The sequence below is a fragment of the Camelus ferus genome, chromosome 5 (assembly GCF_009834535.1).
Source record: "Camelus ferus isolate YT-003-E chromosome 5, BCGSAC_Cfer_1.0, whole genome shotgun sequence".
Taxonomy (NCBI): domain Eukaryota; kingdom Metazoa; phylum Chordata; class Mammalia; order Artiodactyla; family Camelidae; genus Camelus; species Camelus ferus.
This window is the reverse complement of record NC_045700.1, coordinates 7709483-7735588: the sequence shown is the minus strand read 5'-3', so window position 1 is coordinate 7735588 and position 26106 is coordinate 7709483. Positions and strand designations below refer to the sequence as shown.

General features: G+C 44.7%; 1 protein-coding gene across 1 annotated transcript in view; it reads right to left on the bottom strand.

Annotated features, from left to right (window-relative positions):
* OCA2 (OCA2 melanosomal transmembrane protein) overlaps positions 1–26106 on the bottom strand; it is a 175198-nt gene that overhangs the window by 94661 nt on the left and 54431 nt on the right. Inside the window, 5 exon segments of the mRNA XM_032479273.1 lie at positions 2179–2317; positions 5440–5564; positions 6650–6706; positions 9681–9746; positions 10995–11066. Of these exon segments, the coding sequence (XP_032335164.1) occupies positions 2179–2317; positions 5440–5564; positions 6650–6706; positions 9681–9746; positions 10995–11066 (459 nt within the window).

Genomic DNA, 26106 nt, shown 5'->3' with positions numbered 1-26106 from the left:
TTATTTCTAGAAGTTTCATTTAGGCCTTTTTTTTTTTAATATACCTTTCCTGTTTCTGCTTAACGTAATGAACATCTCAAATACAGTTTTAATAACAGTTGTAATGCCCTTGTTTGTTACAAATTCTAACGCCTAGGTCTATTCTGGCTTGACTTCAAATGGTTCATATTCTCCTTGTGATGGGTCATATTTTCTTGCTTCTTTGTGTGCCTGGTAATCTTTGACTGGATGCCATACATTGTGAATTTTACTCTGTGTGTTGTCGTATATTTTTGTGTTGCTATAAATATTCTTTAGGTTTGTTCTTCGATGCAGTTAGACTACTTAGAAACAAGCTGATTATTTCGGGTCCTTAAGATTTATTAGGTGGGACCAAGGCATTGTTCAGTCTAGAGATAATTACTCGCCAAAGTCAGGTAAGACCCTCCAGAGCACTCTACCCGATGCCTCAGGAATTCAGAGGTTTCCAGTCCTCCTGGCAGAACAGGCATTGCTCCCGGCCCTGTGTGTACCAAGCACCGTTCCTTCCAATCGTTTTGGGTTGTTCTTTCCCTGGTCACAGGTAGTCTCCCTCTGCAAATCTTCTGGGCTTCTCTCTCTATGCAGTTCTCTCCTCTCTGGGGCTCTGTCTTTCAAATTGTAGTCGCCCTGGTGTCTCCAGACTCAGTTCTAGCCCCTCAAACTCAGGGAGCCGTGGGGACTCCCATGGGTTCCCTCTCCCTGCACTGCATCCTGGAAGATCTCTCAAGTAAGTGAGCTGGAGCACGCACAGGCTCACCTATGCTTTGTTTCCCATTTCTCAGGGATCACTATCCTTTTTGCCTGATATCCAGTATCTTGATTACCATTGTCTGAATCTGATTTGTTTTGTTTTTTGGATTTTGGTTTATTTATCTTTTTGGATGTCTCAAGCAGGAGAGTAGGTCCAGTCCCTCTTACTCCATCTTGGTCAGAGCAGAAATTATCTTTTTAATCCATGCATGTTCACATGCAAACATTCTTGGAGACTACATGCAGCAAAATATTAAGCGGATTTATCTCTGGGAGGGGGGGTTATGACAATTTTTTATTTGTGTGCGTGCTATTTCTATTTTCTAAAAATAAATGGATTACTGTAGAATAAAAATAATAAAACAGTATTTTTCTCTAAAAATAGTTCTCTCCCACGTGGATGCAGCCAATCCTGGGTGACGGGTGCCCCTAAGACAGAGCACAGGGCTCTACTACCTTTTGATATGCCGCAGGGTGACATGACTGCAAGCACCCACTCTCCCACTGAGCTACGCTCTCCCCCCAAGACTGGTGAGGTGTTGCAGGCAGTTTCTCAGAGCAACCAGTATTAAAGGTTAGCCAAAGTATCTAAGTTATACTTTGAATCTCTAGAACACGTTGGGCCCACAAAATGACCATTGACACCTTACGCCCATGAACTCTCAAAGGCTCACGTATTTTTATGAAAGACAGCATGTACATATAAAAACATACTGACACACTGCACGGACACACACGCATAAACGTCTCATCTATAATAAATGACTCCAATTCAGAAGCATTTTTACTGATACTTCAGAGAAGAGAGACAGAAAATTCATGTCCAAAGAACAGCAAATGAAAATTAGTTATATAATTTAATTTTAACTCTGAGATGTGTAAAGTACCATTTGCACTCTTTTTTTAATACTTTTTATTTTAGTGGACAAATAAATTATATATTAATGTTTATAAGCACTTTCAAAAAAAAAATCCCTAAAAAATCCCTTCATTTTCTGACCCTTTAAAAAAAAACTTAAGTTCTTCATCAGTGAATTTATCCACCTCAGTTGAAAAGTGAAGGTCATTTTATTCTTAATATTAGTTGGAAGAAACCTCAGTTCCCACTTGGAGACTATAGAATAATATAATATACTATGTTTAATATAATGTAATCTACTATGTTTAATATAATATACTAAATAGATCATGTTATTCAATCATTTTCTTAAATAGTTATCAGAATGGCAATGAAACCAATTAGGACCACTTCCCTGTACACTGCAGCTCAGTCACCTGAACTCCCATGCTCCAGGTGACCGGAGCACTCTGAAGAGGTGACATCCACGTTGGGGAGGATGTTACTAACTGTGCAAGTAAGTTGGAGTCTGCATTTATTGGAAGCCACACCGTTATACTGATACATACCATCTTCCTCAGCTCCTGGTTGGAAACAATAATGACATTTGGCGGGTCCCCAATGGCAGTGGCAGCCCCTCCAATGTTCGTGAAGATCACTTCTGCAATCAGGACTTGTCTTGGATCAAGGTTGAGCACCTCACACAATCTGTCGTGAGTTGTGGGGGAAGAAAACAGACCCACTATTCACACTGTGAAAGGCCCATGTGCGAACTAAGTATTTTTAAAGCACTTGCTTGTACAAGGGCAGGGTGTGCACGCGTGCACACACACACACCCCCTCCGGTGAGAAGGGCAATGCTGAGGGATAAACAATGACAAGAATGCTAGAGAGTTACAGGATACAGCGGACTCTCCGAATCACATTTCTCTGAAAGTTAACTGGCAACCCATCTGAGCCATCCAGGTGAAGATGTCCTCCTGCCCCACCGTGCACAGGTCTGGAGGGAGCACTCGGGGTGCAGGTCCTCAGTGCAGGGCAGGCGCGAGCACAGGTGAACTCGCGCTGGCCACCGGGCCCCTGCAAGTCAGGATGGAGACAGAGCAGAAGGCACCACTGCCCAGCGGCTCACACCACGCCCTGCCAGCCTAGTGACTTACCCACCTTCCCTTCTAAATGCTGAGGCCCTGAGCTGTCCCCTGGCCCCTTCCCTTTAACTACTGCCTGTAGACTTCTTCCTTAAGCAGCACACACTTTACAGCAGTGGCTCTCCACTTGGCTACAAGCTAGGTTTGTCTGGGAACCCTGAACCTGGGTCCCAAGCTCACGACAGACCAATCCCTGGGGGCAGGCCAGGGCAGCAGCGTTTACAGCTCCCCAGGGGGTGTCCAGTGAGCACACAGTTGAGTAAAGAAAGTTTAGGAAATGAGACAGGAGGGAAGGGGGCAGGGCACAGCCATTACAAGAATGACACAGCCATTAGCACCAAGATGGTGGAAGGTCCAACTCCCAGTAGACCTTGAGCTTCGATGCACACTCATTGTAACCCAATAGCTCCTCAGTGTCACTCCCACAGGTGCCAGGACCGTTTTAAAGGCTGATCATAGAAAGATCAAAAAGTGGATGATGGCTCAGGTCCTGGGAATCCCAGCTTCTTCCCCAAAGTAATTGGAATAATCCTGCCACTTGTTAGCATATGAAGTTACTGAGCCCATAAAAACTAACAACCCGGCACCTCGTGGCCTTTCTCTGGCCTTCTGGGACAGCCCGCACTCTGTCTGTGGAGTGTGTATCCCTCTAAATGAATCTACTTTTACTCTACTGTGGCTCGCTCCTGAATTCTTTCTGGCACAAAGCCAAGGACCCACACTTGGTGGGGCGCATCCCAGGGACTCACCCGAGACCTGAGACACGGCCATCCTCTTGCCCCTCATTTTTCCTGTATCAGAAACACATCAAGGTGTCTCCTGCACCAGCCCATCACAGCGCCCACTTCCATGCAGAAACTGGGCCCTGGGTCTCAATCTCGGGGGCAGGGGGCCCTGCTGCACTCAAGGGTCCTTCCCACCATCTCCACGCTCAGAGCACAGCCAGCAGCTCGCCTGAGGGGGACCAGCCTACAGAGCAGAGTGAGAGCTGAGAAGGGAGCGATGTACGGGGACCAGGGACATGAGTCCAGAAAGAAAGGATCAGACTCTGAGCAGCAGCAGCAGCGGCTCTCAGCTGAGGAGGCCCCAGGAGCTGCTTCTAGTAAGAAAAGGACTAGTGTGTGTCCACCAACAATGCAGGACCTGGCTGTCTAACCGTAAAGTCTATGTCGCTCAGGTTAGACGAGACAGCTTAAAGAGTCATGAAGAATACGGTGGTATAAACAGTGAGCCTAAGGCACGCTAACTCCTCAGTCTTGAAAGATGTAATTTTTAAACTAATAAATGGAATTGCCACTCTCACATAAAATCACAAAGCCCGTTCCTGGAACAGAGAGGATGCAAACAAATCCCAGCAAGGCAGAGACGACCCTGGGCTGTCCAGGCTGCACAAGGACGCTGGGAATGTGGGTCACAGCGTCAGAGAGCAGAGTAACATGCTGAGGTCTGCTGCATCGTGTGTGGTTGTCAAACCAGCGTCGGCAGCAGCCACCCCTAGTTGGAGGGGGTGGGCTGTGGATGGCCTCTTGTCCCTTGAGGGATCCTAGGCGCAGAGTTGGGTGTAGCATGTGCTTCAGTGTACAACACCCTCCATCCCGCATTTACCCTCAGAAGAACCCTGGGCTACTGGGAGGTGCCACACCCCCTGTGCAGGAAGGCTGAGTCCAGCATTCCTCACCCCAAATTCATGCCTGCATATGGACCAGGATAATGTGGCTACGCTTGCGGAAGCCTGGGCAGCAGACAGACCCCGGACACTGCAGGCCACATGCCAGGGTGCTGCTCGCTCCACGCTTCCTCCTCCTCTCCCCATCCCACACTCCAGCCCACTCCTCCTCAGAGGGTCACCACTCCTCCAGCACCAGAGGCGTGGCCCAGAATGAGCACGGAGCCCTGGAGGCAGCCCCTTTGCTGGTGACATTCACATGCGCAGGGGACTCTCTCGTCTGGCAGAATCCTCAGAACACGAGTTTGGATTAACCCCTTTGATGGTACAACCCAGATCTGTGCAGTTGAAGAGACTTGTCTAAAGGCCCTCACTACCTAGCTTCCCAGAAACCACCGGGCGTGTCCCGTGTCCCCTCAGTTTCCCCAGGACCAGCACACGATGGGTCTAAGGAAGGCAAGACCGTGCGTGATAAGCTGGGAACCATCCTTAAAATAACAAACATGAAGTGTAGAGACAGGTGTCCACGGCCTTGGAGGGAGCCACACGATGACCAGGCTGGAGCCCAAGCCCCAGGAGGCTCCAGGCAGTTGGCCTCCTGTGCTCAGTGAACGTCAAATGAATGAAGTAGGTGGAATTAAAAGCAGCAAATTGGAATGAAACGGAATTTTCCTTTCCCAAAGTTACCTGGCAAGGCCTTGGCAGGCCAGGTCCTGGGAGCCTCCAGTGAGGAGCCTGCCAGAGCAGGACAGTGGCCCCACTTCCCACCTTCTGGCTGATCGCCCCACGGAGCACGTGGGCTAGACCTCCTGGTCCCTGACGGTCTGTCCCGCAGGACACAGAGGCCCGCGTCTGCAGACTCCTGCAGGCATTTCTGCTGCCACCTCTGCTGCTGTCACAGCCATGCAGGCTGAGCCACGGTCCCAGCAGGCATGCAGGCTGGCCTGGGCACACGGGCGGAGGGCAAGGTCAGGAGCCCACACACGCCTGACGCCCACGGCGGCCCCTCCGCATACCTTATGGTCACGGGAGTGAAGAGGAGGGCAGTGGTGACGTTGTCCAGGAAGGCAGAAAGGACGGCGGCGATGAGACACAGCATGATGATCATGGCCCACACCCGGCCCCGGGACAGTCGGTACGCCTGGGACACGAAAAAGAATAAGCCAGGATCAGCGGGGCCAAAGAACTGATGTGACTTTTCATTAGGGTCTCTAAGAACTGGGGGTCTAAATAAACATCACACGGTGAAATTAAAACTTAGACCCAAGGACGCAGTGGGGCAGGGATGGCTGGAGTTGGACGTTCTAAATCCACCCTGGCCTGCATTCCTTCCATCCGATTCTCCTTCACGCCGCCCCGTGATGGTCCAGTTGCCACAAGGAGGTGGCCCACCACCGGTATAACCTCCAGTCTTTCACACACTCCTTCTGGCTGGACAGCCTGGGCTGTGACGTTGGAGCCACCTGACCCTAGAGTCTGCTGATCTTTGGCGATCTGGGGGGTACTTTTAGTACCAAGGCATTGGGAGGAGGAGGCCAGGTAGCTCCTGGCAAGGTGCAAGATGGTTCACAAAGACGGCAAAAATCACAGCACGGTTCTGTCATTCAGAGTTTGCAAAGCGCTTTGTTGAGGACTTAATTTTTTAAAAGAACTTTTCAGTTTCCAAAAAACCAAAAATTCAAGCCCAGAATTAGCCTTTGCATTAGCAAAGCTCTCGTCCTGCCTACCCTGAGAGACAGGACCAGGACAGATTCTGACAGTTGGAAGTTGCTGGTGGGTTTCCCAGGGTTCCAGTGATAAAAGTGAATGTTTATAGGTTCAAGGTTTAGAAAGCAATCATTGAAACGATTTCACCAAAAAGCAAAGTAATCAGAAGCTGATGCCTTGAAATCTTTGGATGCTCAGAGAGCAAAACAGGTTTAGTGCATAGCTCTCAACCTGCCAATTTAAAGAATGTCGGACAAACACTCAGCTGGAGCAGACTTCTCCCTGGTCCCCTTCCTCCGGGACTGCTGAGAAGCTGAAAGCACTGCTCAGAGCCACCTGACACAGGACGGCAACTCTACCCAGACTTGCAGCAGTGATTTTGAAAAAGAAGATAGAATTTTTAAATACTTTCTTTAAATAGCAGTTTTCTTCACTACATATGTACCAGTAGAAAAATAAACACGTAAGAAATACGTCTATCAATTCATACATAACCATTAAGTGCTACATCAAACCTACCTTTACAGCGCAGTAATCAAAAAATCCAGTTTCTGAAAATATGGCTACTAAGATCATCTGTGGGGGAAAAGAAGAAAAAAAGAGGCAAGGAGAATGTTTCAGCAGAGTAGCATCCTGAAACGACACCAGAGGGGTCACTTACAAATCTGAGTTCTGGCTTCCTGAAAGCTACCACCTCATCAAGCCTCTCACTCTCCTGCTGAGCGTGGTCCGCTGACTAAATCGCTGAGTGGAGGCCCCGAGCCCCTTGCTTGTGGGTTTGCACTTGTATATTTGTCCAGGGGCATGTGCCCAAGGTACATTATCATTCCACCCGATCTTCACAGGGAACATCGGTGTTATTATTACTCTCTGTCTCATAGACCAGGAAACCGACGGACGAGCAGAGATGGGAGGTGACTTACAGTCACAAAGCTAGAAGCAGGGAAGGAAGTGGGCCAGCATGTGGCCTTCTGTTCCTAAATGTCCACACAAGCAACAATTAAACATTTTAATGGGGAAGAGCATATAGCTCAGGGGTAGAGTGCCTGCTTGGCATGCAAGGTCCTGGGTTCAATCCCCAGGACCTCCATTAAAATAAGCAAGTAAATAAATAAAACTAATTACCTCCCCTCCAAAACAAAAACAAAAACAAAAACAAAAATGAATAAATACATTAAAGATTTTTAAAAAACATTTTAAGACTTTTATACTGGGTTAAATTTTGTTTCCTAAAATAATGTAACAGATTTTTGTCACTGATTTGATTAAGACACGCAAGTAAGAGTAGTTACACTGAAATGATTATTCCCTGGGTTCTGTACGAACCCAGAGGCTTACTGGCGTGCATGTTTCCAGTGATGACACTGAATTGGTGAGAATAGCTATCATAGTCAGTAACAAAGAGGAACGTCCCATTTATTCTAAGTCTAATCAACCAGACACCTCAACCAGCCTGAACTTTCTGGAAGATTGTCTATTCCACCCCCTTAGATGGTGATGCACCATGTGTTGAACTTGCAGTGAGAAGATGCAGGTTCAAATGCCAAGCCTGCCCCTCAGGAGATGTTTAATCTTCAGAAAAAAAATGTGTTTAAGTCTCTGCACTTTAGTTTTCTCGCCTCACCTCTGAATGTCTGTTCCTTATAAGATGGTTGTGAAAATTCAATAGAATTATGTAAATTAAAGTACTTAGAAAATAGTGGGCCCAGTACTGTCTTTCAAAGAAACATGCAAAACAGAACACGTCCCAAAATTAATTTAGCCCAGTACCAACACCTGCGTTGTCTAAAGTGACCACCACGTTCATCCTAACCCAAATGGCCACGTGGATGGGCAGGTCCTGCGTGGTCTTCCACTGTCGTGAGGAAGCTGTTCCCCACGACTGCTGCCAGAACCCCCAAGAGAGCCTGGAACTCAGGGCCTGGGCAAGTGGCCCCATGGGTGACGGACTGGCATGAAATAGGATGGAAACGGAAGGGCCTGGCTTTATAGGCTGTCTTTGCACCCAAAGTCCTAGCATCACAGAACCTTAATGAGCTGATTCCAATTGAAAAAAATTAAACCACTCACATGTTGAAATCCTAACCCCCCAACAGCTCCAAGTGTGGTGACCACATTAAGGAGGTAATTAAATTACAATGAGGCCCTCGTCCAGTATGACTGGTGTCCTTATAAGAAGAGGACAGAAGCCTCAGAAGAAACCAGCCCTGCTGGCACCCTGACCCTGGACCTCTAGCCTGCAGAACTGGGAGGAAACGCACGTCTGCTGTTTGTATCACCCAGTCTGTGGTGCTGTGTTACGGCACCCCAGCAAACTAACGCCAATCGCTGAAGTTTAAAAAAAAAAACACCTCATTTTATAGAACATCTGATACACCTTCCTCCTTCCTCCCATATGCCCAAACCCCACAGCCTTTTCAGGACCCAACACAACTGTTAGCTCCTCTGTAGAAGCCTAAGTTCAGAGCATCGACCTGCCTCCCACACTACACCCACAGGGGAGGCAGCCAGTCTGGGTCCACTAAAGCCAGGGTGCTGGGGTGGAGAGACTGTTAGCAGGGAAATGAGGATACATGACGACCTGCTTCACACAGGGTGAGTCCTCGAGTCAAGAGAGGGTAAGACCCTCCTTCAGATCACACAGCTGTGGGGTCTGTTCAAGAATGCATGAACTGGGGGGGTGGGGACAGAGTACAGCTCCGTGGTAGAGTGCATGCCTAGCAGGCATGAGGTTCTGGGTTCAATCCCCCGTATCGTCATTAAAAAAATAATAGTAATAAATAAACCTGATTACCCTCCCAAGCAAGAAAAAAAATAAACAGCACATGAGCCATTCCCACTGCTGTTCAGGCCCTTGTCAAACTCACGTACTCAAAGCTGCACCTATATATGATTCATGTTCCACACTCGCCCGCTAGTGCGTCTTAAAGTTCCCTTCCTACAGGTGGATTCGGTGACACCTCACAGCACACAGGACACAACGGCCCCCTGATAATGATAAATAAGGGATGACTTCTTCATTTCTTCCTTTATCCATATAATTAAAGGTACTTTTCCAATCACTGAAAACCTTGTATGGTTCATTTGCTTAGGACATCCCATTTTAAATTTTAAGGACAGTAACTCAAAACTTTGCTTAATTTGCTAAATGACCATGATTTCACTATCAGACAGGCTTTAGACTAAAATTTTCCAGCTAACCCACCAGAGCACTAATCATTCCATTCCTCCGCAGGAGAAATTAGCTAGACCGCACAAACCTTCTCAGTCAAGCCCTAACTATCAAGCGGCACAGTGTCTTTGGGAATCAGTTGCAGAAGGGGGGGGGGCGTAGCTCAGTGGTACAGCGCGGGCTTAGCGCGCACGAGGTCCTGGGTTCAATCCCTCCCCAGTGCCTCCACTAAAATGAGTAAGTAAATAAACAAACCTAATTACCTCCCCCCAAACAAACAAAACAACAACAAGGAATTAGCTGCAGCAGCAGCAAAAGAGAAGTCGCAGGTTGCCGCAGGCTTGGAGCCCTGTCCCTGTAATGGGAGGCTGCCATTACCATTCCAAACAGCAGAGCCAGGGTCTCGAAATCAATCCACTCCACCACGTGGGTCAGGCTGGGCCTCTGCAATCAAAGCACAAGCTCGCCAGTTAGTCCTGGACATCAGCCTCCCAGTGATAAGCTTCAGACACGCACGGCCTTTCACATCAAACCCACTCGTTGGGACAGAGTCAAAAATCACACCATCCACTTGCTTTTGAAGTCAGATTATGTCATCAATGAAAAATACTCTTAATGAAAGCATTATAATGTCAAATCTATGCACTTAGTACTAAGAAAAGCAGATTTCTTAAACCTGGCCCCTGTCCCTGTAGGGAAGGCCGGGTCATGGGGAACTGGGAAGCACAGACTTTCATGAAGCGAGGGCACTTGGAGCAGCCCGGTTGTTGGAAAAGGACCAGCGTGATGGTCCAGGTAGCTTCCCGCAGCAAGTGCCACGAGCCACATCAATGATTTCTAAAATTAAGTAACTACCACTACACTATTTCTTAATAATTATTAAAAATAACAGTGATTTATGTGTCAGTGTTAGGATTCTGGGACATTTTACCCTCAAGGTTAGTGTTTGTTTACACCAACTCTAACCAAGAAAAAGAAAAAAAAAACAATAACTAACTGAACATAGCCCCACACAGATTTTTAAACCAGTTAGTATTCTTTGGCTGACTGAACAGCCTTTAGTAGCAGTTTTCAGAACAATCCGTGGACTCCCACAGAGTTGTTTTCACTCCAGGTTCTGTGTGTTGCCACGTCCCAGCATTCCTACTCAAGCAACTCTGGCCTCCAACCTCGGCAGGCACTCGGCCTCTCCTGCCTCCCTGCATTCATCCTTATGTCCCCGCTGGACAGACATGCTCAGAGCCTGAGGGGGTGCCATCACCGCCCACACATGCACCTCCAGGGACGCCCTGATTTCTGCCTGGGACAGAACCGTCCCCCCCACCACCGCCTCACTATCTATCCCACCGCTCTGCTCCAGCCAGGATGGACCTCCTCCAGGTACCAAGGGCCGACAGCATGCAGGGCCAGCTCTAACGTGGCTCAGCTACACCGCCTGGGCAAAGGCGTGACCACCATGAGCCTTTCCTCAGCTAGGATGAAGGATAATGCTGCTGGGATGCGTGACAAAGTCAATGTTAATTACTTGTCTGCGCTGTGAAGTCTGTCCATGCCTCTAGCATGGTTCCCAGGGGAAACGTGAAAACAGTACATGAATATTAAAAGCACCAGCTAACACCTAATTCTTGGACTGTCTTTGAATCTGGTGCTCTATTGAGGGCTAAGCCTTCGACTCAAAGCATCAAAACTTACGTCACCAATCACAGCCAGGGCTGCTAACGCCGCAAGGGAACCCAACATAGCTGCCAGGGTTCTGTGAACGATCTGGAAAGAAACACAGAAAATTACTGCATCCTAATCCACAGGGGTTCAAAACACACAGAAGCCGGTTTTGGTATAAGTATCTGTCAAGACTGGCCATCCTATAACATCTCTACTGGGACAATAAACAAATCATGGGTTTGTCTGTTTTATAGTGTGGACGCCCTAGAGACAGACATAACCACCACCAGTCTGCCTTCTAAAGAAAGCTGCTTTCTAGATAAAAAAATGAATTTCTTCTGTATAGCACCAGGAACTATACTCAATATCTTGTAATAACCTTTAATGAAATAGAGTATGAAAATGAATATACACACACACACACACACATACACATGTATGCATGACTGGGACATTACGCTGTACCCCAGAAACTGACACACTGTAATTGACTATACTTCAACTAAAAAAAAAAAGAAAGAAAAAAAGGAAAAATAAAGAAAGCTGCTTTCATTTCCTGCATAATCAGATGACCATGAAGTAGAAGCAGAAGGCTGGATAAAGTATGTTCTATAAGGAAGCCTGCAGTAAATTGTCATTAATTATCTATCATTTAATTTCTAGGCAACTGGACCATTAGTTCCACAACATAAATCAATTCTGCCCAATTACTGAGACTGTTATTAAACCAGAAGTATCCAGCCAAATGCTTAATCTAATTGAGACTTCAGTGTTATCACTGAACCACAAAAGTACTTTTTCTATTTAATTATAATTCAAATGGACATGGAATTTCTAAGACAAAATATAAAGAAAGGCAAGGATGCAGAGGAATTGGAACACTCAAACGTTGCTGGTGGGAATGTAAAATGGTGCAGCCATTGTGAAAAAGTTTGGCAGTTTCTTACAAAGTGAAATAATAAATTTACCATATGACCAGCAAATTCCACTCCTACAAACCTACCCAAGAGAAAGAAAAGCACATGTCCTGTTAAAATAAACAAGAGATACTGAGGTGGCTCTAATCTAAGCAGCTCTTTTGTTCCTTTTCTGTCTGTTCATCTCTGTTTCCCTCAAGCCTTAATCATAAAAATGAAATCACTATGTAACATTTAACCTAACTCCTGATTTTTGCTTTACTGAATGTACACAATGCCTTGCCTAAGCTGTCGATTCCTTTCCTGGATTAAAAATAGTAAGAATGAAGAATTCACTAGTTAAAGAATGACGGCTTTCTACCCCTACCTTCCCCTTAATAAATTTGCAGGCAGACCCCATGGGCAAGAGAGTATCTAACTGCAAGTGGACCATGCAGGCAAGACAGCATCCAGAGAAAGACCAGAAGTCAGCAGGTCTGCACACAGTGGGAAAATGACAAAGAATCTGATCTCTAACCTTAATGATGAACTGGAATTATTAACCCCTTTTCCCTTTAAAAATTGTCATGGCTGAGCAGGATCTTTGGAGGTGGTCTCAAGACATGAGTCCACCTTCTCCCGAGATTGACAGCTTTTCTGAATAAAGCAACTTTTCCTTCTACCAACACTTGCCTCTCAATTATTGGCTTCTGAGTGGTGAACCACTGAACCTGAGTTCAGTAACACTAATGCTTTAGCAGCCTATGTAAGAAAACAAAAAGCTAAGCCTATAATACCTCAAAGATAAGAAATCAAACCCTAAGGACAGTTGATTATAAACAGCTAACAAGCCTTTCCCAAACAAGGCAAATGCTTACGCTATAGCTACTCAGATCATTTCCCTGCTTTGCTTCTGGCTTTTCTCTATAAAACCTTCTCCCAGCTCCTGTTGGTGGAGTCTCCTAACTGCTTCTGGTTTGGTGCGGCCCAATTTGAATCCATTTTTGCACAAATAAACTCTTAAAAATTTAATATACCTCAGTTTCTCTTTTAATAGTCCATATAAAGCATGTATGTTCATAGAAACATTCAAAATAGGCAAAAAAAAAAAAAAAAGGAAACATTCCAAATGTCACCCATGGTGAGTTGATAAAACAAAATGCAGTACATGCTGCAACATGCAACTACCAATAGATGCTGTGTAATGGATGGACCCAAAACACATCAGGCTAAGTGAAAGAAGTCAGACACAGAAGACTGTATGTTGTAACATCCCACCTATATGAACTGTCCAGAAAAGGTAATTTACAGAGACAAAAAAGATCAGGGTTGCCAAAGGCTGGAGACAGCAAAAAGGACTGAAGGCAAAGAGGCCCTAGGGATCTTGATGGGGGGATGGAAGATCCAAAACTGTACCGTGGTGATGACTGCTGCTATGGTATGTGTTAGGGCAGGCAGACAGCTAGATACAAGCAGAGAAAGGGGATGCAGGCCAAATGCAGGAACTGGGCAAAAAAAGAGGGGCACGGACCAAATGCAAAAAACCCTACATCATGTAAGCACCAAGGGCTCCCTGGGCAGAGAAAGAAAAGCAGGAACCTCTGGACTGATAAGAAATTACACATTTTGGGGTGACAAGTGGCCTGAAGGGAAAAGGTAAGAGTCTCTAGTGTCCAAATGCAACCTTTTGCTCATTATGCCCTCATTTCAGTAAAATTAGCCTTGCAGATTAGAAGCACCCATCATGCACCAAAACCATGACACTTCCAATCCAGGCTAAATAAGGACAAAAATCCCTCTTCCCTTTGGGAAGGTGGAGCTGGGGTGAAAATCAGGGAATAGGATCCCAAACCCTTCCCTCCCCAATGAATATTCTGCTCATTCATTTCCACACCTTATTTAACCAACTTGCCAAAGAAACTCAGGGCAGCTGCTCACCTGAGTCTGCCCGCTCTCCCCTTGAGAGTGTATTGTCTACCCCTTAATAAATCCTCACTTTAATTTCTTAACCTCCGCATCCTGGCTCTGAAGTCTTCCTGGGATGGGACAAGAACCTGGACACTGGTTCCATCTCCCAGCAACAGCACCACCCCTCCCTGTGGGGCTCTGGCTGCCCTCCACTTTCAGCCGGCCGCGCAGCACCTGCAGAGCCACAGCACGGGCGGTGGGCAGGGCTCTGCGAGACCCAGGCTGCCTCGCACATGCTGCCACAGAGGCAAGAAGAAGGGGGGCGCTCTGCTCACATCCCTACATCCAGGGCATGGGGAACAACCACGCCTGACCTCATAGGGTGAAGGAATAGGAAACAAACTGCCCTCCCTGATGCAGATTCTTTCTGAGTAAGAAATGCTGTAATTTGCTTTCTCTCCCTTACTGCTTTTTATGCTAAACAACTCCCAAACATTCAATAGCTTTAACCAGAAAGGAGATAATGGGCTGATAATCTCAGAAGAAGGACAGACCCTCCGAAACTCCTCCATGAAGGAAGATCCACTGGGGTTAAGAGGAGTGCACCGCCCTGTAAACCGCCCTGATCGTTATCACTTTTTGGTTCCATCCAGTTTTTCTATAAAACCTCAAGGCTCCAACCCCAAGATGGACTCAGTCTCTAAGGCAAGAGCCTGCTGTCACTCCCCTTTGCCTGGCAAAGCAATAAAGCTGTTTGTCCTTTTTCTCCCAACACTCTGTCTCCAAGTCTCAATCTGGCTTTCGGGGTGCAGAGGCCAGTTTTGCAGCAACAAGGGGAGGGCGCGCGGTCCACCAAGAACCAAAGGACCAGGCTGCATTCACAAGGAAGGCAGAGGGACAAAGGCCCATCACCTGCAAAGGGGCCAGAACACCCTCTTCCTAGGAGACAAGGGAGGGTAGAACGAGGACCGACCTGGCAGGCAGTGCAGGGAGTAGAGCCCTGTTACTAACCTGTGGTCCAAAAGGACCCAGTGCAGGAAAACAGGAGCTGGCCCAGGTCCCACAGCTGGACATGGCGGGCCAGGGTGGCACCTCCAGGGACAGCCAGTCCATGCCCCGCCCACACCGCCCTGTTTGTCTCCCACAACAAACTGAAGAGCTCTCTAAGTTTTGCAGATGAAGAAAGTGAAATGCAGAGAAGTACTGAGATTTACTTAGTATCACAAAGCCCACATTCACCCCACCACGTCACGGCAGTGAGAAGTGACTGGTACACGGCTTTCAACTGGATGCAGCCTGGGGGTGCCGAAATGCCTGTGATACACAGGGCCGTGTGCCATCAAGTTCAAGACCCAGAACCGTACCACTTGTACACTCTCCGGGGTGTCTAGAAACACAGGGCTCAGAGCTGAGGAACGTCCAGGAGAGCCACCCTCACTGCCGGCCCCGTCACTACGGACCAGCTGGCTCCTGCCATTGCCCCAGGGCACTGGGAGGGAAGGGGCTCAAGAAGACACAGGCACCGCCCTGTGTGAGCAGCCCCTCCCCAAACAGAGGGGCCCCTGATGCCCATTTCTCCCCAGGCCGGCAAAGAGTTTACTTGAAATGAAACAAAGTAAAGGCTCTCAGACTTCCCTTCCCACCTCATGTGGGGTCTGTCGAGCCCAAGGCACACATGCATAGCACGCACAGGCTTGGGGACAGTGTCCAGCAGCCACCACATCACAAGGCAGAAATGGGAGCCGCGGGGGTACCGCGTGTCTGCAGACACTTAGGCACCTCATTCTTATTCTGATGGGTCTCCCAGCACTTCTTTTATCCTTCCATTTACCAAAGAGGCTCAAGGAAGAACATTAGTTACCCATCTCAGGTTCTGAACATTTAAAAGCTAACTGGGAGGTGAAGTCAGCATCATGGCAGCATGAGATGTCCCTCCGTTTTGTCCCCCATTTTTGACAGCTAACTAGGCATCTGTCCATGAAGAAAAGTGTCTCTGTAGGAGCAGCAGGGTCCAGCACATATGCCAAGGGGCCTGGGAGGAGGCTCGCTCACCTCTGCGTCCAGTAATAAGCAGACAGACCTTGGCCAAGGCTGCAAAGCCAGCAGAAGCCAGCAGTGCCGCCCCAACCCGCCTTGGCCGGTCAGGGAAAACCTGGAGAGTGCTGACCTGGGCAGACACCCTCAGGCAAGAGAGAATTTGGAGAAGTCCAGCCTTCTTGGGAGGAGATTTCAGCACATCATTGGAGAAAAAACACGGGTTAGGAGACACTGGAGAGGGTGAGAGGAACTTGGCCAGCACTGCCCCTCCCCCAAGGCCACCCCGCACGGGGCCGAACCAGCTGATGGGGGAGGACAGCGATGCACCCGTGCTCCACCGACAGCCTCTTCTCCCCACCAGCACCAGAGCGCTCAGGCAGGGCCTTCATGACTGGGGAGGGAGAGAGGAAGGGGTCAAATAACATCAAAGGGCACTAAGGAACACAGTTCCTACACTCAGCACTTCAGCAGGAAGTCTTACCAGGAAACCTTTGGGAGAAATTCACCCTCCGATGCCCCCCAGGCCCACAGGTGCCCTGTGACACCCCTCCCCTGCCTCTGCAGCCACCCCGTGTGTGTGTGTGTGTGTGTGTGTGTGTGGTAGTGCGAGCACTCCCTGTCAATGGTAAATGAAGTGCCATCAGAAAACAGACCAGGTCTGTGGGCCAGGGAGAGCCACAAACGGAGCAGTGGCACCACCTTCCGGAAAACAAAAGAGAGGTTTCCAGCAGCCAGCCTGGTGAGTTGTAAGGACCAGAGAAGCCATAAAAGGTTACAAAATTGCAGCAAGAAGGAGTAAGAAGAGTGTAGAACTATTTACAACAGCCAAGACACAAAGAAAATAAATACCAAAATGACAGATAAACCCTACCTCATCAGCAATTACATTAAATGTACATGAATTAAACACTCCAATCAAAAGGCAAAAAATGGCAGAAAGGTTAAAATAAATAATGCAAGAATATACTATATGAGACACTCTTTAGAAACAAAGACACAAATAGTTTGAAAGTAAAAGGGTAGAAAAAGATATAACATGAATATATACAATGGAATATTACTCAGCCATAGAAAAGAATGAAATAATGCCATTTGCAGCAACATGGATGGACCTAGAGATGATCATAAGTGAACTAATAAGTCAGACAGAGAAAGACAAATATCATATGTGGAATCTATTACTTATCTACAAGCCAGAAACAGACCCACCAGACATAGAAAATAAACTATGGTTACCAAAGGGGAAAGGAGGGGGGACGGATAAACTAGGAGTTTGGGATTAACATATACACACTACTATACACAAAATAGATAAATGACAAGGACCTACTGTATTACACAGGGCACTATACTCCATATCTTGTAATAAGACCCTAAAATGGAAAAGAATCTGAAAAAGTGTGTGTGTGTATCTGAATCACTTTGCTGCATACCTGAAATTAATACAACACTGCAGATCAACTATACTTCAATAAAAATAAAGATAATAAAGATGAGAGCAGCAGGTGTGTCCATACCAGATCAGAGAAAGCCTCCTGTATAAATAACAGGACCAACAAACAGTATATCCCACCTGAATATAACTAGTAAAGATTTGAGAAAGTGTCTGCTACTTCCAGTGAGAAAAGAGCAAAGCAAAACTACAGGGAACACAAAAAATCTAGGAAATATGTCATCCCCAATAGAGAGCAGTCTTCCAATAACTGAACTGAAAGGCACAGAATTTTGTGTGCAGTTGATAAAGAATTGGAAATAGCTGTACTGAGGATACTCAACAAGCTACAGGGAAACACAGAAAGACAACTCAATGAAATCAGGAAAACAACACAGGAATAAAATGAGAAAATTCACAAAAGGATAAAAATCATAAAAGAGAACCAAACAGAAATTCTGGAGCTACAGGATCCAATGACTAGGAAGGAAAATGCAACAGAGCATCAACAGCAGAGTAGATCAAATGTAAGATAAAGTAAGTGGCCTGGAGGACAGGAACTCTGAAACAACCCAATCAGAGGAGGACAAAAAAGAAAGAATGAAAAAGAGCAGCAAGACAGTCTCACACACACCAGCCCAAATGTCCTTCCAGTAGGTCCCCTCCAGCTCACAGCAGCCAGATCTTCTTTTCCTTAAACACCTTTATTGTGATGTGGTTCCTGTACAGTAAACTACACATATTTCAGGTGTACAATTTGATGAATTTTGATAGATGTGTAACACCGGAAACCACCACCACAATCAAGATAGCTAACACCTCCATCACTCCCCAAGAAGTGCGATTTTCGAATTCTCAGTTTATTTCCAATTACAGATAAGGCCTTGACTGATCATCAGACTCGGGGGTGAAGCAAGCCCCCTCCGAACCTCAGATTTCCTCTTGCATACAGCAGCAAGTCGTCACTTCACTGCACGTGCAAGGGACACTGGGGTCAGGAGGCTGGGGAGGCCAGGCTGGGATACCTTCTCTCAGCTGTCCCTGCAGCCCAGTAACCACGAGGCATCCGCTGGCTCCTCCACCCTCCTCTTCAGAGAAGGCGCCTAGACATGGCTGAAACTGAGCTCAGTCCCACCTTTCCCACTTACCACGGTTGGGACCTGCATGGAGTTACCCCCTCCGGGCCCCTTGAAGCTTCTCCACCTTGAAACAGGAGTGTCACATCTCCCTCATGGGAGGCTCCTGTGTTCATTTCCTAGGGCTGCCGTCACAAACCAGGTGGCTTAAAACAACACAGACTTAGTGGGGGGAGGGTATAGCTCAAGTGGTAGAGTGCGTGCTTAGCATGCATGAGGTCCCCGGTTCAATCCCCAGTACTTCCTCTAAGAATAAGTAATATAAGTAAACCTAATTACCTCCCTCCACCAAAAACAAACAAACGAAACCCCAAACCTCTCTATGACCCTGATTCCAAAGGTGCATCTCCCTCCTGACCACAGTAAGTTTCTCCACTTTCAGGGAAATGGACCCACCTGGATAGAATAATCTCCCAAAGTACTTAATTTAATCACATCTGCAAAGTCCCTGTTGCCTTATAAGGTCACAAGCAGGTTCTGGAGACTAGGAAGTGGATGTCTTGGGTTGAGGGCAGGGAGAGGAGTCATTATTCATCTTTATTTCTGATATTTTTAGAATTGGATAATGGAACATATTATTCTATGTCAAATACAAAGCCAGGCTATGGCATGTGCATAACAGATATTTGCTCACCCCTCACGTTGCTCTCCCCACTCTGGCTACAGACACTTCCTTATTCCTTGAGAAGCTATGCAGCCTGCTGGGAAGCCTGAGCTCCCAAGGCAGACCACCAGGGATCCAGCCCTCTCTCCATCTTTACCACCTCAAGGACTTGGACAAGTGATTTGACTTCTCTGTGCTTCCATTTCCTCACTTATAAAATGGGGTTGCAGTGGGGGTCCTATTCACACACACAGAATTCTCAGAACTGGACGTCCCCCCTCCACCCACACACGGTAGCCCGGCTGAATACCAACATCATCATTTTCTTTGAAGTCAAAGCCCTCAGGTCTTACTGTGGCTCCTTGTGCTCTGGCTTCCTTTGTGTCCCTTCCCCCCACCCCCCCTCCCCTCTTATTTGATCTGGCTGCAAACAAGCTGATCCAGGTGACTGACTGCATGTTCAGAAAAGCTGAGGGTGCTGGAACACTTTCTTCAAGACAAGTCTGCAAAATACCGGAAGCTTTACTAAAGAAGCACTTTGAGAAACCTTGAAATATCAGACAGTGAACTTGTCAGGAGAAACTGGCATGGTTGGAAGACCTATGCCCCATATCAACTGTTTCAGTTGCAAACACATCTGTTCAATTCAGCATATTTTGTCTGTTAAGGGCTTGTGTTACATAACCCATGAGCTCTCCTTCAGTTCTGAAGTGTTTGATTTGAGGGGAAAAAAAAAAAAACAGGAAAGGTACCTCTGGAACAAGGTAATGGAGTCTGCTAGAGAAAGTTTGCCAGATGCTGCTGGAAGCAATCTGTTCTGTGAGTCACAATACTGGGTGTATAAACAGTCTCAACATTAAGAAGAGACTTGCAGATAGAAGGAAATGAATTGGAGAGCAGAACCATTAGCCATGGCTGTAATTTAAATTCAGCCATGCAAAATACAAGGACAAAAATCAGGAAAACTGAACGTGGAAGTTTCCACTGAAAAACAGCATTGTGATATGTGCGCTGTACTCTGAAATATGGCATCTCCCCTCTCTCCAAACACACTTCCCATTTCTGTAAATTAAAGTAGAGATCCCCTGGACGACTAAAAATGTTCTCTACGCATGTTTCTTGAATTTCACTCCACAGTTAATTTTTGAACCAAATGCTACGTGAGATCCTAGATTAAATATGAAAGGGTCCAACAATGAGACACACAATCTCACACAAAGGCCGCATCATTTTGCTTCAATTAGATAAGGTGAACAAAAGGGCACGAAAAAACTGTGTTTCCAGCAGCAAGGAGCAGAAAGGCAATCCTTCTTCAAACTAATTACAGGGGTTGGATGAAAGGCACATGGGGAAAAAGTACTATATCCTTTATGTTGTGAAATATTTTTCATTAAGACGGTGTCAAACTGTTTTGATACGACTTTATAATACAGTATGAGCACAAAAGCCTAGCTGTGATAATGGGATTTTTAGGATATCGTGTTTGGAAATCTCTTGAAGCCCTATTAGGGATGCAAAGTTCAAGAATTAGGAAGATCAGTCCAATTTTATTCTTGGGGCTTTCAACAAGAGTTATTTTACAAGGATGAAGAATACAGCACCAAATCCTCAGGTTAAAAATAAAAGTGCCAATGAGGATTATCTGCAGGGCCAGAAGTTTACATACGCCAAGGCATTTCCTGAAATGATCTCATCCCATCAAGCTATTAAAAGGTCAGACTGAACCACGGCAGCCACTCATGGGTAGAGGCAATGGTGCTCCCACTCCCAGGAGCCAGGTTAGACCAGACCCAGAGCAGGACCTCAGCCCCCGGTCAAATACTTAAAGGAGCTCTAGAAACTTTTTTACGTAATAAATACTTATTAACCTGTTTCAGGTAATGTCAAAGGCACCAGGAATCAACACTGAACACCAGTAGTTGATCCACTAAATGTGAACTGGATGGCACACTAGAAAGTGATGTGTGACACTTATCACAGAGCAGGTCAACAGGGATCAGGGAGCACGTATGGAGAGCAGCTGGAAATAGCAGAGAGAAGGGCAGGTGGGCGGGTCTGCAGGCAACCCCAAGACTCACTCTCCTAGAGTGAAGTGGGGTTCAGGTGGCAACACAGCCTGAGGGCACCTGCCCACAGAAGATAGAGACCTCAGGTTGGCCCAAGACAACTTCTGAGTCCGCACCTAAGGCAAATTCTACCCCTAGAATAGATTCCCAGAGTGCATCTTAGGAACGCTGCAATGCTGCCTCTGTGGAAAGGGCTGGGGTATGTATCCATCCCTCCCCTCATAGTGGACCCACACCAGGTGGGGTGCACCAAGGGAATTCTGGAAGCATAGGAGTTTCAGAACACATGGTTGAACATACCCGTCTTTTAACACCTCTGTGACACCCTCCACCATCTGTAACTATAAGCACAACAAAAGGGCAGTCTTGGGGTTTCACAGGTTATTGCTTGGCCTGATTTTGTAGTTTCTATTTTCATGTTACGTTAGTGTTATAATACAGGAAAAAATCATGTTACTTTAAGCTCATGGAATATTCACTAAGATAGGCTATAAAGCTGAGGTATAACATAAAAAAATCAGATGACTGGATAAAGAAGATGTGGTATATTTATACAATGGAATACTATTCAGCCATAAAAACCAACACATAATGCCATTTGCAGCAACATGGATGTTCCTGGAGAATGTCATTCTAAGTGAAGTAAGCCAGAAAGAGAAAAAAAATACCATATGAGATAGCTCATATGTGGACTCTAACAAAACAAAACAAAACAAAACAAAACAAACAAAACATAAATACAAAACAGAAACAGACTCATAGACACAGAATACAAACTTGTGGTTGCCAAGGGGGCAGGGGGTGGGAAGGGATAGACTGGGATTTCAAAATGTAGAATAGATAAACAAGATTATACTGTATAGCACAGGGAAATATATACAAGATCTTGTGGTAGCTCACAGTGAAAAAAATAAAATGTGACAATGAATATATGTATGTCCATGTATAACTGAAAAATTGTGCTCTACACTGGAATTTGACACAACTTTGTAAAATGACTATAACTCAATAAAAAATGTTAAAAAAAATTTAAAGTGAAGTCATACAAAATAAGTTCTCTGACCATAAGTTAGTCAAACCACAATTCAATAAAGAAAGACAAGGAAATCCGTAAACATTTAGAAATTTAAAAACACACTTCTAAATTATCTAGGAGAGGAAGTCTCAAGGGAGATTTAAAAAACGAAACTAAATAAAACAATAAAACTGAAAGCACAACGAATCAAAAGCTGTAGGATGCAGCTAAAGAAGTGCTGAGAGGGAAAGTTATAGTAGTAAATATTCACATTAGAAAAGAGATTTGTTCCAGGTATGCAAGGCTGGTCCAGTGTTCTAAAATAAATCATATCAGCACCATATCAAACAGCTAATGAAGAAAATTAATTGATGCAAAAAAAGTCACCGACAAAATTCAACACCCAAGTATGGTAAAAACTCTCCGTACGCTAGGAAAAGAAAGGGGTTTGCTCAATCTCATAAAGAAAACCTACACAATCTACAGCTAACGCCATACTTAATGGTGAAGACTGAAGGCTTCCCCTTTAAGATCAAAAACAGGCAAAGATATCCACTCTTTATTTTAGCCACTGCAAAAAATGCAAGAAGAGAAAATTAAAAACATCAGATTTAAAAAGAAAGCTGTTTTTATTGCAAATGACATGATTGTATACAAAGAAAACCCCACAGAATCTACTACCCCCAAAATTCCAAGAACTAATAAGTAAAAATATTACTAGTATTGTTACTAATGATAAAGTAGTAACAGGATATAAGATCAACATGCAAACATACACAAAATGCATTTACATACACCAACAATAAGAAAAATGGAAACCAAAATACAAGCCCAGTGCTGATGAGATAAAATTTATATTTTAAGGCAGGACAAGAAAATTTAAACATAAAATTCTCTCTGTTTCCCTTGGGGCCTCCTCCCTCCCTCCCTGTCTGCATCACACATTACCCAGGGCCCCTCAGAGACGGCTTTGCCGGCTCAACTGTAAAGATGGACTTTCCTTCCTTTCTTCTGATGTAATTTCTTAAAAGATCAGCATTCTTTCCTAACCCTGTAGGGGGTCACGGTGACTTACTGCTCACTTTGAATGTGCTTAGCTGGACTGCACATCTGTGGTGAACTTTATATACAATGTCAGCATGTCAATTCAATGTAGGAGCCTTTGTCTCCAAGATGAATATTCATTTTCTGAAATGCAAATGTGTATGACTGTGCCTTCAACAGGCGGAACAGTTCTCAAGTTTCTGAGAGTCTGTCTATCGGGTTATAATCTTCAGTCTGGCTGAAATAAAATTCTCTTTTTTCATCTTAATTTGATAACTGAATTTCCATCGACATTTGTTTGGCGTGTTTGGCAGGATATCAGAGGCAACCAGCAGAAGACACCTGGAGTCCCCTGAACTGGTGCTTAGAGTCCCACCAGTCTCAGTATTCCTCAGGTGCTTTGGTGAGCTCTCCTGGTATCAAGATATTGTTTTAAATGATGTCCTGAATTTTATTCGAGCGGTTTTTCTTGGGACTTAGAGTCCTAAAGGGGTACTAGTACATTTCCTAGCAAGAGATCTGGGGAGAAATTCCTAGGCAGGAACTAGGGGGAGCTCTGGAGTGAACTGGGTTGGCTGACCGTTTTTGTTTTTTTTTTTTTTTTTTTAATTTGGCTTAAATTAGGAAGATTGTGGATATACGATCTAAACAAACTGCTTGATGGCAAAATGAGAGACTGAACCTGCTCCGCTCCGAAGAAGAGGGGCACTTGTTCCTTCTATCCACAAGGTATTCTCAGTCAATGAGAACCGAGCTTGTAAGTGTCTGAGGATCAATCCTCGTGACATGCAGCAAGCCTACAGGGGATCCCACTACAACCACGAAGTAAAGTCTGCTTGCCAGGGATGCACAATATAAAGATCACCTTGTGCTCTGAGCACTCATGGCAGCCCCGAATTTTAACGGAGCACGTGATCTATGACTAATTTTCAATGAATAAAACAAGTTCAAGCTGATGGTTTAATTAATATAAACATGTCTATAGAGTCATCAACATTAGGTGTAATACTTTTATTGTACCTGGGTTTTACTGAAAGTCAATAAGCTCACGTTATCTGTGTTACAAAATGTGTCAGAAACAAAATTAACTTAATATGATAATATTTTCATAAGCAATTGAAATAGAGATAAATAAGATAAAAGTTTTTGGCTGAACTCTTTAAGAATAATTATGTTTTATGGTATATCTACCTAAAAACAGTTTCTCCAGATTTTGGTAACTTAAAACTTAGAATTCCACTAAATTGAATGATGGAAATTCATTGAATGTCTAGATCACTTTTTAAATTGAAGTACCATCAATTACAATGTGTCGATTTCGGGTGTACAGCACAATGTCCCAGTCATGCATAGACAAGCATATATTTTCATACTCTTTTTCATTAAAGGTTATTACAAGATATTGAATATAGTTCCCTCTGCTATACAGAAGAAACTTTTTAAATCTGTCTTTATATACAGTGGCTAACATTTGCAAATCTCAAACTCCCAAATTTATCCTTTCCTACCCCCTTTCCCCTGGTAACCATAAGATTGTTTACTGCGTCTGCAAGTCTGTTTCTGTTTTGTAGATGGTTCATAGTGTCTTTTTCCAGATCATTTTTAATAAGATAAAATACTGAAACATTACTTACTAACATAGTCTATGTTGATCTACTTTTGACCTCTTATTACAGAGACACTAGATATGTTTTAAGACTATGAATACATCTATTTTGGGCCTTATTGAAAGATTTACTATGAAGTGACACATGTCCTAGAAATTATTTTTTTTAAAGAAACCCTGAAAAATGAATTTATGCATGGTCAGGACTGACTAAGATTAGATCAAATTTAATTAAATAAGTGAATTTTAATATTAAAGGTAAAATGACACAAAACTAAAATACGGGTTTTTCTCTCTGTTAAAAGGACAAAGTTTTCTTATAGTATCAATCTGCTTTTACAGCAAGATCCCAGGGAACAAAAACTTTAAGACTCACGGATTACAACCTAGAAATTTTGTTTGTTGGAAAGGAAATCAAACGAAAGATTATTTGCAGCAATGATGGAAAGGATCTTAGCAGGTATTATTAACTAATCCATGTGCAGCCAAACTGAAAGACATAAATTCATAGATTCACATCTCTCATTTTATAAAGGCCCTTCCACCTTGAATGGGCTTTGACCCTTGTTTCTTTTTTCTTTGCTTTTTTTTTGGAGGGGGGTTCTCCAATTTTTTTTATTGAAGTATAGCCAGTTTACAATCTTGTGTCAATTTCTGGTATACAGCATAATAAATAGTTCAGTCATACACATATAAACACATATATTAATTTTCATATTCTTCTTCATTATAGGTTACTGCAAGATATTGAATATAGTTCTTTGTGCTATACAGTAGAAACTTGTTATTTATCTACTTTACATATAGCAGTTAGTATCCGCAAATCTTGAACTCCCAATTTATCCCTTCCCACTCCCTTCCCACTCCCTTCCCCTGCTGATAACCATAAGTTTGTTTTCTATGTCTGTGGGTCTGTTTCTGTTTTGTAAATAATATTCGTCTTTTTTTTAAGATTCCACATATAAGTGACATCATACGATATTTTTCTTTCTCTTTCTGGATTACTTCACTTAGAATGATGATCTCCAGGTCCATCCATGTTGCTGCAAATGGCATTATTATATTATTTTTATGGCTGAGTAGTATTCCTTTGTATAAATATACCACAACTTCTTTATCCAGTCATCTGTCAATGGACATTGACCCCCGTTTCTAACACCTGACTTCAGCTAAGACAAGCATCCCCAAGCTAAGATGAGAAGATGACAGCAGTAGCGGACACCTAACCCCAGAATCTGGACCAAGCCTGTAAGACCCAACCCACTGGTCAATTGCACTGTTTACCAAATGTCTATCTCTCTGCCAAAATGGAAAGTTACTGTTTTACTTCTAGCTATACTTTTGCCCCAATGCTTAAGATGGAAGGAAAATTCTTTAGTAAAGTTGTTACAAGTATAG